The sequence below is a fragment of the Petaurus breviceps genome, unplaced genomic scaffold (assembly GCF_028583685.1).
Source record: "Petaurus breviceps papuanus isolate PSGF00001 unplaced genomic scaffold, PetGlider_PUasm1.0 209, whole genome shotgun sequence".
NCBI lineage: Eukaryota > Metazoa > Chordata > Mammalia > Diprotodontia > Petauridae > Petaurus > Petaurus breviceps.
The window spans coordinates 774,404-788,510 of NW_027185854.1; the positions used below are offsets into that span (position 1 = coordinate 774,404).

Here is a 14,107-nt window from a genome sequence, read left to right on the forward strand (position 1 = left end):
CTTCTAAGGGAAGTTTCACATTGTGTATACTCATGCTGGGTTGATTTTGGTCAATATATTGAACTGTTATAATGATGAACCAGAAGCCTTTACCATATGACATTAATGGTTGTGTGGAACTGTTGCCAAACCATAAGACTGCCAAGGTTAATTAGGGTATTTAATCACATCAGCCTTGTGTGCTTATGACACACACTCTTTAAAAAAAAATGTTTACATAACCTTGCCTTTTCCCAGTACCATCTCTCCTCATCATCTTTAACAAAGAAGTGTGGTCAAGCAAAACATACTAACCTTGTCGGAAAGCACAGGCTGTATTGTCTACCTATAGTTCATCACCTCCCTGTGGAGAAAAGGGAAGTACATTTTATTATCAGTTCCCTGAAATCAAGATTGGTCATGACACTGATCCAGTCATAGATCTAGAGATGGAAAGAAACTCAGATGCCATTTAATCCAAACTCTTCATTAAACAATTGAGGAAATGGAAACCAAGAAATGTTAAATGACTTGTCTAAGGTCACACAGGTGTCAGAACATAAGGCCAACAGTTTAGAACTAGGAGGGACATTAGAGATCTTCAAATCCATTTTTACGGATGAACCAACTGAGGCACAAAGGGGTTGACTGATTTGCCCAAAAAGTTTTGAACCATTCCTTGTTACAAAGAATAGAAAAGAAAAAGAGAATCTACCCCCAAAACTAACACTGAGCCTGACAATGTAGGTATTCAGTATGCTGCACCCATAATCCCCATCTCTTTAATAAAAAGGAGAGGAGCTAAATTATTATTCCTTTCGATTCAATAGATGGAAACAAGTTCATGTATGCATTTCTGTATCCCATGTGAACAAAGCCTTCACATCTCATCGATCTGCTGAATAGAAAGCACCCATTCTATGGTTTATGTAGAGAACCCTTTTCTCAACCCAGCAAAAGCCTCCAGTCATTGGGGGAAACACAAGCTGTCCTGCGGTGTTTGCCTTTTGAAATGCAGCTGAGAATACATTTCCTCCGCCAGTAGATTTTGTAGCTTGTTGGGAGTTTGGTCTGATAAATGCTTCCATCTCCTGTTTCTCTTCGGTAAACAACGCTGAGGCACTCTGATAATGAGGTAGCCACACAGCTGTGCTGGCAGAGGCAGGGGAGGTTTGCTTCTGAGAGAATCCCCGCCTTTGACCTCTATCCTTCTCCACAGTGCATCCCTCCTGATGAAGCCTGCACCTCTTTGGATGTGAACATGATCTGGGCCATGATGCAGAATAAAAAAACGTTCACCAAACCCCTGGTGGTCATCTCTGGAGATAAAAACGAAGGTATGCCTTGCCGACCTCCAGCGACAGAGAGCACCCAGCCTCAGGCAGCTTGTCTTCAAGTGATCAATTAAGGATGCTTTCTTGCTTTCTCCCTTCCTTTCTTTCCTTCTTTTCTCTCCTATCTTTCTCCCTTCCTTTCTTTTCTCTTCTTTCTTTCTTTCTTTCTTTCTTTCTTTCTTTCTTTCTTTCTTTCTTTCTTTCTTTCTTTCTTTCTTTCTTTCTTTTCTCCTTTCCTTTATTTTCTCCTTTCTTCTCCCTTCCTTCCTTCCTTCTTTTTTCTTTCTTTCTTTCCTTCTTTCTTCCTTTCCTTCTTTCCTTCAAGATAGTTCCTTCTAATGAATGGAGGAGACCAGCCTTGAAGTCAAGAAGTCCTCGGTTTCAGTCCTTCCTCTGACCCATACTATCTTTGCAGAAGCAGGCCATTTATTTAACGTCTCAATCACCTCTTTAAGCCTAACGTTGCAGAGGAGTTGGCAGTCTGCATCTGTAGAGGGAGTTTCCTTACTGGGAGTTCCTGACACTAATGAAATCTTAGGTCTGCTTGCCCTCTCAAAAAAAAAATATATGTATATATAACATTGATATAGTGCTTTAAGGATTGCAGAATGCTTTACAAATATTGTCTCATTTGATCTCACAGCAATCCTGGGAGCTCGGTGCTATTATTAGTTCCATTTTACAGATGGAGATACTTAGGCAGGTAGAAGTTAGCTGACTTGCCCAGGATCATGCAGTTCATAGGTGCCTGTGGGAAGATTTTAACTCAGATCTTCCTGACTTAAGCTCCAGTATTTTATCCACTGATCCACCTACCTGCCTATAAATAGGAAAAAAAAAAGTATTTTTCAAAGTTTTATTGATTCCTTTTGTTTTTACACAAGTCATTTCCAGATGTGCACTTTTAAATAGCACTATTAAACCCTCCCCGTTAACAAAAAGTTAAGTGGATCCAAATCACAGGATCATGGGTTTACTGCTGGGAGAGATGTTAGCATCTCACCCTTTCTTTTTACAGAGCAGGGGAGCCAAGCCCCAGAGCAGGGAAGTGATTTGCTCACTGTCAGAGAGTAAATGAAAGACAGAGCTGCCATTGAAATCCCGGTCCTCCAGCTCAAAATCTTGGGCTCTTTCCATTGGGCCATACTTCCTCTGCATTCCACAGTCAATATCCCTCCCATCTCTTTCAAGACAAGAGAGATGTGTTTTATCATCTAATTATTAAAATTGGTCACTGGATGTTGATCAGTTTTACAAAAAGTTTCTTTATTTCCCCATTGTTTAATGATCCTTTATTGCATTTAAAATAATTTAATTAAGTATTTGATATAGAAAAATTTTTTTTCCAGAATGAATCCTTTGCATAAAGCATAATTTGCTTCTGTATGCAAAAATATTCTGCCTTTCATTCTTTCATTCTCTCTCTCCTCCCTCTCTCTCTATTTCCCTTCCACTCTCCTTTCCTCTCTCATCACCCCTCTCCCTCTCCTTCCATCCCCTCTTCTCTTCTTGTTTTTCCTTTTTTTCTCTCTGTTTTGGTCTCCTTTCTCCCTCTCCCTCCCTCCCATTCTATTTTCCCTCCTTCCTCTTTCTGTCTCTGTTTCTCTCTGCCTCTCTTACCATACACACACACACACACACACACACACACGCGTGCACTCATGCACGCACGCACACACGCGCATTAGAAGCAGCCCTGTCTAGTGAAACTAGAATGGAAAGTTATTTGGTCCTAATTTCATGATTAACTTCATGGAAAGCCTGAGATTTACACATCTGTTTCTGTGTTTTTTAGGCAGGGTAGATCATCATTTAGAACAAACAGCCATGGAATGTATGTAGCAGCAAGAGCCCTAGACTGGGGAGCAAAGCCCTTGGCTCCTGTTCCCCAAAGGGTGCTGACGGCAGGGACCCCAAGGTAGCTGTGGGATCTTACACAAGTCACTTCAGTTCTCAGGGCCTTCCTGTCCTGGAAATGAAGCATTGATTCAAGGGACCGATATTTAAAGCCCCTTCTACACTCTCACGTTCCATGATTCTGTATATTGTCAGTGTCCGGCTTCCTCCTCCACCAGTGAAGCCATTAAACTTGGGGAGGTGCTTGAGGTACAGAACAGTTAAGTGACTTGCCCAGGGTCACACATCTAGTGCCATTGGGAGAATCTGGTACACCATTCTGCCTCAGTGGGATTCTGTTCATTTTAATGAAATGAGCTTTAAGTTAATTTAAAGCTAGTCATGCAGCAGACCTAAAGTCAGTTATAAAATGGACAGATTGGACATTTGTTAGCTAATTTCCAGCCACTTGAAGCAACAGTTGTAATCATAAAGGTTCCCTCTATGAATGAGTTTTGTTTGTGATTTCATTGTTGAAGGGGAATGCCTGAGGAAGAAACCCCCTCTACCAGCACAAAACTGCATGTTCCCTGTAATTTATAATCTTGGAGAATTGTCTGGGGCTCTGAGACTAGGTGACCAGGGTCACCCAGCCAGTCCCTATAGGTCAGAGGTGGGTCTTGGAGCTCCAGCTTGAAGGCTTTTATCCATTCACTAGGCTTCCCTCTTAAATGGATTAGCCGATTTATAATCTAAGTTTCCAATTAGAGCAAGAAGAAATAAGAAGCAATTGTACAACCAAGTGTCCCAGAAACTGGGCAACAGCTGATGATTACACAAGGCTTTTTAACAATAGTTCCTGCTTCCTCATAACCCATCTGTTGCCGTTCCCTACTTTGGAGGACGTATCCCTGCTGCTAATGGGTCACCAGCACACTTTGTCCCAGTCCAGACAATTAGGCGTTAATAATGTATCCGTATTACTTCCAGCAATTCATTCTCCTTTCAAGTCGGGTGGTTTGATTTTCTTTTATAATCTCTCCTCCACTGTGACTTCTAATCATTCAGGCTTAGGACAATTATCCTGGAATTTCAGCAGGGTTTTTTTTGTTCTATATAAAAGTGGTCAAATGGGAAAACTTTAATCCACAGTAAAAACAATTTAATGAGGTTTGCTAATTAAGAAGCTATTGGATGGGATGGGGGAAGCGGTTAGAGTTTGGATTGCCATACCAATTGACTGGATTAAAAAACTGGAGGTGAACTTTACAAGATTGGTAGAACTGTATTTAAAAGTACTGTTCTAACCAGTGCCCTAAAGGAAAACAAACATTGTTTGTACATTTTTCAACACTTTTTGTTTTTCTAAATCATTCTCATGTTTCCGGTTTTCTCATTTTTGGAGTCCACAAAATCATAAATCTATAGCTGGAAGAAACCACAGAGACCAACTAGTCTAATGCCTTCTTTTTACAGATTGGTAAACTGAGGGCCTGGGAGGTTAAGAGCCTTGCACTTGCTGGAGAGATAACATTGAAGACAGGATTTATTCTTTTTTCTCTCTAGAAACAGTGCTTTTTCTGCTGTACTACCTACTTCTTACAGACAGAAAGTACAAAATTCTCCCAAACATGGGTGTGAAGTAGAAAAGGAAAAATATACATGCCATAAGACTGTTTGAGTGATAGGAGCAAATATTGACGAGATCAAATATTTCAAGCTGAAAGGAACCTGAGAGGTCGAGCCCAGCTTCTTCATTTTTTATAACTCAATTTTATTATTTTATTTTCAGTTCTAAATTTTCTCCCTTCCCCTTCCCTTCTCCCACCCACTGAGAAGACAAGAAAAACAAAATTTCTTAGAAATATGTATAGTCATTCAAAACAAATCCCATTAACCATGTACAAAAATAGAATGAAAGAAAAAGAAAGAGATGAAAATATGCTTCTTTCTGCACTCAAGTAGCTATCTTGAGCTGAATGATGTGTTTCATCACAGGGCTGGGTGCTAAGAGGAGTAAATGACCATGGTCCTTGTCCTCAAGTTTTTGAAAGGCCCCAACCCACAATTAGCCCTGAGAGGAATGACTGCCTAGGGCCATAGAGAGCCCAGCTCTAACTGACTTAAAGGCAAATGGGTTGATTACACAATCACTGTATTCCTACAAAACTGTGTATAGGATTTGGCAAATAGAATTATATTATGTCAGACTGGAAGGGCACCCTCAGATTGCCTTGTCCAACTTGTGCCTAAACAGAATTACCCTATAGCATACCTGGAAAGTGGGTATCTGGTCATTCCTGAAAGACCTCCAGGTCAGGGGCAGCTTTTCATGAGTCCAGGCCTGAATCCACCCTGATGCACATATAGCCGCTCTAGGGGCTCAAACTGTATTAATTTAATTCCATAATTAAAGTTTTGTAAATGGAAACCTTTAGTAAAAACACTGGAGGGCTTTGCTATTGAACAGAACTCTCCAGTGAATCCATTTGTAAAACTACCATCACACCTTAATTGATGTGTTTAGAGAAAATGTGAATTTCTGTGTATCTGGTTTTCTTTATGTAGGCCACATCTACACTGTCTTATTACCAATTTAGTCACCTATACTATGAGAGGCCTCCTGGTGGAATGTAAAGAGGGCCAGCCTTGGAATCAGGCAAATCACTTTGCCTCTGTCTACTAGTCATATGACTTTTGGTCATATGAGACATTCCTTGGACCTCAGTTTCTTCATCTATAAATAAAAGATTGGGTTAGATGGCTTTTGAGAAGCTGTTCATCTCTGGGTCTGTCATCCTATTAGGATCCTGAGACTGTGGACAAGTCATTTAACATCTCAACTCTGCAGGCAATTCTCTCAAAGTCTTGAGTTAGAAATAGATTACTGATCTGTATCCACAGAGGGAATTACCACACTGGGAGTCACCCACACTGGTAAAAGCACAGCTTCAGACCAAAACAACAAAACCTCCAAACTCTCTGTGGTGAATGTCAGATCTGATGAGACCGTTAAAGTGAGATTTGACAAGCAGTGGCTATTAGAGAATTCTGCTGGTGCAAGCTAAAATGGCTGTTTTTGCAATAACCCTGTATTATTAGCCTTTGGGCTGAAATGTTGATGATCACTTTGAATTTTGATAAGGGAACATCTTGTGATTAATGCTTCTTCTTCTTTTTCTTACACAGATCCAACTATTGCCAATCCAATGGGGAAGTCACCACGTAAGTTTTCATAAATCCTCCTATTTCGAAAGGAAGCCCCTTGGGCTTTTCTCAGTGCATGCTGGTTAATAGAGGTTTGCCAGAGGTTGAAGTTTTGATAAGGGGTTTCTGCTCACATTCCTCCCCTCCCTTTTTCTCCTTCTCTTCCTCCTCTCCTTCCTTTCTTTCTCCTTTGCCTCCCCCCACCCTTGTTTCCCTCTTGACTTTGGCCATCCTTTCTACCTACCCACACTAATATTGATATACAAGGAGCAGGAAGGAAACAGTTGCGTTAATTTGGGGGAGTTCATCTGTTTTTCCAAAGTACTAAGGACTTTTTGGATTTAAACTCTCTCTTACTAGACGCCTCAGTCTCACCCTTACGGTCTTCAAAGGGTTCATGAGCATTCATGAGAACATTTTCGCTATGTCTACAAAAAAAGTTATTTTCAGTGGAAACCAATTTGGGGCCCTCCTAGTGCGGTGCAAATAAAGCTGACATTTATTTAGTGCTCTGAGGTTTGCAATGTACTCCAGAAATATTATCCCAGTTGATCCTCACAACAGCCCTGGGAGATAGTGGCTATTACTATCCCCATTTTAGAGATGAGGAAACTGAGACCAAGGTCTTGCCCAGGGTAGCTGAGGTCCGATTTGAACTCCTCTTCCTGACTTCAGGTCCAGTGCTCTAACTACCAGACCACCTGGCTACCTAGGAAAGTTTTTATATTGTGGATCAAGAGACCTGGAGTACTTTGACACCTCTGCTCTCCAGACCACCAAACTCATGGACAGGAGTATTTCTTGGGTCCATATGGGTCCAGCTCAGACTCCATTTCGTTTGGTCCTTGTCTGTGTCTTTCCATAAATCCTCTGTAGAGAATTCTCAAAGAGTGAACTCAAGAGCTTGCATTTTCCCAGTTTATTATTTGTGTCCCCAAGGGCAGAGGGATGCACAGAGTTAGAAGAATGATGGAGGCATGGTTAGCAGGACATGAGGGCCTTGTGATTGGAGCCTTCAGATTTTGCAAGTTGAATAGATGCTTTACATTGACTTGCCTAGGGACAGCATTCTTTCCCATAGAAACACCTTTCCTCTTGGTTCCCCATGGTTTCTTCATCAATCAACAAGCACCTTAATTAATCAATCAGTTAATTAATTAAGTACCTACTATGTACCCTGTACTTTGCCCCCTTTTTTACAGATGAAACAGCTGAGGCCTAGGAACAATTAAGTGACTTACCTAAGGCCACATGGTCAGTTAGGGAATGGAGACAGGTCCCTCAATTGCCAATATAGTTGTCTTTCCAGCTGACCACACTCACCTGAATCCCTTTGCCCTAGAGAACCTGCTTAGAAGTGACCTGAGCCAATAACACAAGCAGTGACTGGCACATAGTAGGCACTTAAAAGAATACTTTTTGATTGGCTCTGACTGGACATTTTATACTAGTTGGTTGGAAAGCAGAAAGAGGTAGGTTAGAATTTATATAGCTAGAGAGTTTTTGAAAACGCCTGTGACTTGGGAATGATATTTGGAGTGGAGATGAAAGGAATGGATAGGGGAAGACCCAGGCCTGTCGTTTATAGCATTCAGGATCCAAGGACCATACAAACTGCACTTTCCATCAAAGGCAAATTTTCCTTGTAAAAACAGATTTTAGCTTTTTAGTTGAAGACTTGAAGAAGGTAGTTTCTTTAACAGAAAGGAAATATTCTTCTTTTGTGACCTGGAATTTGTCTCGGATATAAAAAGCCTTTGCCAAGAGTGAGGAATAAGCACTTCTATTTATGTGTTTCACTGGCTATAAAGCTGACATCATAGCTGCTCTTTGTAAAGCTCTTCTATCCTCCTCCTGTTAATGAGGCTGAGCTTGGAAAAGTGTCCTGGTTGCCCAATGGAATCATCAAGATGGGGAGCTGACTATAGGAAGAGATCTTTTCAGATGAGACCATCCAAGGGAAGGGACGGTGTTTCATTCCTTCCCCCTCGTTTTCTTTTTTCTTTTTTATGCTACTCATTTTAAAGGCTGATAAAATGTCTCAAAATAATGCTTTATTTTAAAGGTATATATTTCATCATTCGTTGTAGAGGCAGCTTGGGGTTGGGCAGAGAATCAGGAAGATGCATTCAGATCCCACGTCTGACATTTTCCAACTGTGTAGGCCTTAGCCTAAGAGAGGTAGCAGGGCCAAGTGGTTAGAGTGTTGGACTTGGTGCCAAAAAGGCCTGCGTTCAAATCCCACATCTGATACCTCCTAGCTGTCTAATCCTGTAATTCTCGGCCTCAATTTCATCTACAAAATAAAGATAATAATGGCACCTACCTCACAGGGTTATTGTGAAGATGAGTGAGAGGACAGAGAAAGTGCTTTGAGTCTGAATATAGATTGAAGCATGCTTTTTTTTTTTACTTTATTATTCTTGGATTTGGGATCTGTGTTTTCTTTTGCAACATGGATAATATGGAAATGTTTTGCATGACTGAACATGTATAATCTATGTCAAATTGCTTTCTTTCTCACGGGAAGGGGGGAGGAAAACCAAAATTTAATTTGGAACTCAAAATTTAAAAAAATGTTAAGAATTTTTGCTTATTTGTTATTGAGGAAAAAAAGTTTTAAAACCAGATAAAGTGTTTGCAAAATGTTAAAGCACTGGGGTGGCTAGGTGGCACACTGAATAGAGCACTGGCCCTGGAGTCAGGAGGACCTGAATGCAAATCTGACCTCAGACACTTAACACAAAACTAGTCGTGTGACCTTGGGCAAGTCACAACCCCAATTGCCCTACCTTCCCTCCTCCAAAAAGAAAAAAAACACACATAATTATGCTAGAGCATTTATAATTGATTGCTTCTGGTGTCCACAGAATACTCTGTGTCATGACTGAGTACAGCTCCTATGTGTTGATTCTAGCCCTTCCAATGTGTGTAGCCCATTGAAATTGAGAGTTTGGTCTCATTGCTTCCCTTCTCCCCAGCAATTTTGCCTGGCCTGGACACGCTGACCGTCATGGGCATTGCCTTTGCAGCTTTCGTGATAGGAGCACTCCTGATGGGCGCCTTGTGGTACATCTACTCTCATACGGGTGAGTGTGGCTACCATCCTTCCGGGGGTGATGCATGTTGTTTCCTGGAACATTGGCCAGCCCCCAACGGGCAGACCTGGGTAATCCATACAATGGACTTTTGTTGTTGTTTTTCAGTTGTTTCAGTTATGTCTGACTCTCCCTGACCCCATTTGGAGTTTTCTTGCCAAAGACACTGGAGTGATTGGCCATTTCTTCTCCAGCTCATTTTACAGATGGGGAAACTGAGGCAAACAGGGTTAAATAACTTGCCCAGGATCGCACAGCTAGAAAGTGTCTGAGACTGCATTTGAACTCAGGAGATGAATGTTCCTGGCTCCAGCTGACCTATTTTCCATTCCCAGGGGATACACAATCTCCTTTGCTCACAATTACTTTCTGAAAACATAGCACAGCACAATCACATACTGATTTCTATAATTACCAGAAAGGTCCTAAGACTTTGGGCACTAAAGATGTCAAACAGGAACCATTACTCGTCTTTACATGTGGTTTAACATTGTACTGCTGGGCCAGGTTTGTACCAGAATCCTTATTCCTGGCATTCTAAGAATTCTCATTCTACCCCGGGCAGAATTCTCCAGGATTACAGAAGTAAAATTGGGTCTCATCTTATGTCATGGAAAGTTCACCAGGTTCAAAGTCTACCATGCACTCAGACTTTGGAAGCATTTAATAGAGACCGAGTCCTTAGATTATTGAATTAAACCCCTTCCCTAACATCCCTCATAAATCAAGAGGCACCTTGCTGTTACATTTATGTAGCGCATTAAAGTTTGCAAGCCCACCTCATGGGGAAGCCTCACTGAAATCTAGATACAGTCAGAGAGCTTCTCACTTAGAGAGATAACAAGGAATTTTTTTCCATCTAGAATATGAGCTTGCCATAGACGGCTGCTGAGGTGACCACGGATGCTAAAATTCTATGGTTCTTCATCATGAGTTTGATGTGGGTCCTCATCTGCCCAATGACTGGATTGGCCTAGGGCTCCTCTCTAGCCTATGCATTCTCTGAGCCAATTTGTTGCAAAATTGCCCTCCCCACCTCCCAAAATAATAATCCTGTTGAAGTGGCTAGCAGGGACCTATTTTAAAACAAACAACATCCCTCAGAAAAAACACTGGCTAAAATATCACCAGTTCCACATTACACTAACTCAGAGTGGGAGGAAAGCCAGGGAGAGGGTAGACCTTAGATGGTACCGAGAACGGGCAAGTCCCATCATCTATCAGACTGATCCCATTTATAGCATAGCCATGCTCCGCTGGTTTCTTTCCATTTCATAAACAGCTCAGGGCAACCAAATCAAGCCATATATTTAATTTTTAAGTGTATTGCTACCAGGGCAAGAGTCTGCATAATCTCAAGTTTCCACTTTATCATAAAACAATTCTTTGCCTATGGCTTATGCTCTCTGTTCACTGCATTTTGAAAACACAGACCTCAAACTCTCTCATTTTAGCCTAAATGGTTTATTCATCATGGAGTACGATTAGATAGAACCATTGCTGGGACAAAGCTGGGGGGGGGGTGCTTTGGGAAAAGGGGGCCAGGTAAGGAAAAATTAGGAAAAGTTCAGAATGAAGAGTTTTGAATCACATAGATTGTCTTTGTTTAATAAGTGCTCATTGAATTAACGGGCTAGCTGAAACAATGCATAGATAAATAGAGCCCTGGACTTGGAATCAGGAAGACCTGAGTTCAGGACTTGTCTCAGATAGTTACTAGCTATGTGACCCTGCCTTGGTTTCCTCATTGGTAAAATGGGGACATTAATAGCATCTACCTCCCAGGGTTGTTATGAGGATCAGCTGATATAACATGTAAGAAAGCAGCTTGCAAAATATAAAGTGATCTATCAATACCAGCTATTATTATTATCATTATTTTCCTTTCTTTTAAAAACTTTTTAATGTCTTTTCCCCATTCAATTGCTTTTTAAGTCTTTTTTTTTTAATAAGTGTTATCAATGATTTTCTTTTTAACAGTCTACCAGGGTTGCAGCCTCGAGGTCACATGTGGCCTTCTAGGCCCTTGGGTACAACCTTTTGACTGAGTCCAAGTTTTACAGAACAAATCCTTTTATGAAGGGGATTTGTTCTGTGAGATTTGGATTTCAGTGTAAGGCCTACACTTGAAGACTTAGAGGGCCACAGGTCGGTCCCCCACCCCTGGTCTCGTCATTTACAGATATAACACCCCCATTTTATTGTAATATGAATTCCTTGAAAGCCAGGACTGTTTCTTTTTTTTTTTTTTTTGGCTTTGTATCAGTGCCCAGCACACAGTAGGTGCATCATAAATGCAGGTTGATGGTTGATTCGTTCATTAATTCCCCTTTCTCTTTGAGTAGACTGTGAATCTGCATTCCAAGCAGAGAATTCAGTCATAGGCCTATATACTAAATATCAGAGGTTAGAGAACAGAAAACTGCTGGCTTCTGAAGGAGGGAATACAGCTTTTGGTGATGGAGGAGGAACTTGATTGGAGAGACGGAAAGCTGATGTGATAAGGCCTACAGGGAAGAAAGAAATCGTCTTTTAAAGTTAAATATAGCCCCGAAGTATAGATCACCCTCGCACTGCTGGGGGCTTGGGAGGGAAGTAAGGTAATACTTCATCGTTTCCTCAGGAAAAAGATAAGGTGGAAGGACAGGAAGGTGGAAGGAGAATTTGCTTTGTTTTAGAAGATAGTAACCATTGGCTCACCCTTCTGGGCATTTGGGAAAGGAGTTGACTTCCTTCCTCCGAAGTATGCACACGTGGTCTTGCCCTTGGTTCAGTTTGGGCAAACTCAGACTTATCACTGAGGCCTGTGCTCAGTCTTGAGAGACCCTTTATCTCAGTTTTTCTTCCCATTTATCCTAGACCTAGAAGCCTTGTAGAAATGCTCTGATCTCTAAGAGGATGTGAAGTCTCAAAAAAAACTGCAGCCAGTAGGTTCTCTCACCTAGCCCAGGGAGCCTAGGGAAGGTGAGAGCTACTCTAGGCAGAGCCCTTGGCCAGTTCATCACTGGCTGTTACTAGGTGTTCAGACAGCGGGACCTCGGCCCAGCTCTGTCCTCCTCCCTCCCTTCAGCATTCCCCTCTGCCTTTCACTGATCCCAGAAACAGGAAATCAAGGCATTCTTTGGCTCCAGAGATGCCTGATAAAGCAGGTGCTCGCATTTTTGAGCCTTTTTGCTGCCTTTGGGGAGACTTTTTAGCTGACCCAATTAAAGGACCCAGTTAAATTAAAGGCCAGTTAAAGCAGGAATTCCTAACCTTTTTTTGTATTGTGGATACCTTTGGAAATCCAGTGAAGTCTATGAACTTCTTTTCAGAATAAGGTTTTGAAATGAGTAAAATAAAATGTATAAATTATGAAGGAAACCAATTATATTGAAATAGATTTATTCAATTTTTTTAAACGTCACAGGACTGAGATTAAGAATCTCTGAGTTAAATATGGAAATGGTTTACATGATTGCACATTCATAACCTATATCGGCTTGTTTACCATCTCAGGGAGGGGAAGGGATAGAATTTGGAGCTCAAAATTTAAAAAAAAAAACTCAAACGTTAAAAATTGTTTTAACCTGTAATTGGGGAAGAAATAAAATACTATTTTTTGAAAAGAAGGAAAAAAGAATTTCTGAGTTAATAAAAAAAATCATAGAGGATCAAAATGTGAATGTGAAATGAAAATCGCCCCTCCCCAGTAACTGCCCCCAAAGAGCAGCCAATGTTGATTCAAAGCCTGGCTTTCTAATTCTGTAAAGTCACCATTTCCCCCCTTAACCTGTAATGACAATGAGATGGATACATGTCACTTGGCAGTTCTCAAGGCCTTTTTCAAATATTAGCACTCCTGTAAGGGAGATAGTGCAAGCCTTACTATCCTTTTTTACAGGGGAGGAAACTGAGGACCAGAGATGTTAATTAGCAGAATTTAAACCTGGGACTTCTTGATACCCAGTCAGTCCACTGTGCCTCCAACAGAGCTTTTACCCAAAAACTTTAGTTTTGTGTCTTAGATTGAGAAAGCTCCTTGAGAACAGGGCCTGTTTCTGCTCTCAGCTTTGTGTCCCCAGCACCTATTCATTGGCACACAGTGTTTGTGGTTGTTGGCATTCAGTCATGCCTGACTCTTCATGACCCCATTGTGGGATTTTTTTCAGCAAAGATACTAGAGTTCGTTTGCCATTTCCTCCTCCAGCTCATTTTACAGGTGAGGAAACTGAGGCAGACAGGGCTAAGTGACTTGCCCAGGGTCACACAGCTAAGTGTCTAAGGCTGGATTTGAACTCATGAAGATGAGTCTTCCTGATTCCAAGTCCAATGCTCTATCTACTATGCCACCTAACTCTTAATAAACCTTTATTAATTGATTGATTGATGCTTTAGGGAACATTTTTTTTGGAAAAATTTTCCAATCTGAAGTTTCATTGTCTCTCCTTAACAGTAGTGAAATATGAAACAGTCATAACCAGGAGGGTCCGTGAAATGGGAGGCATTAATTTAGTAAAGAATTACCTCCAGACTCCCAGAACCAGAGATAAGAGATCACTTTCATCCTCTTTCCCTCTCCCAAGCTGCCTCTGGACAGAGGGCTGTCAATCCTATCCTTCAGTTCCTCTAGGGAAAGATTCCAGAAATTCTCTATGTAACCAGCTTGATTTT

At 41.2% G+C, this 14,107-nt stretch overlaps 1 protein-coding gene across 1 annotated transcript in view; it reads left to right on the forward strand.

The window, feature by feature from the left end:
* Positions 1-14,107, forward strand: part of LOC138165480 (transforming growth factor beta receptor type 3-like) — a 229,004-nt gene that overhangs the window by 201,855 nt on the left and 13,042 nt on the right. Inside the window, exons 14-16 of the mRNA XM_069093845.1 lie at positions 1,199-1,316; positions 6,339-6,374; positions 9,338-9,445. Of these exons, the coding sequence (XP_068949946.1) occupies positions 1,199-1,316; positions 6,339-6,374; positions 9,338-9,445 (262 nt within the window). The remainder of the gene's footprint in view (positions 1-1,198; positions 1,317-6,338; positions 6,375-9,337; positions 9,446-14,107) is intronic.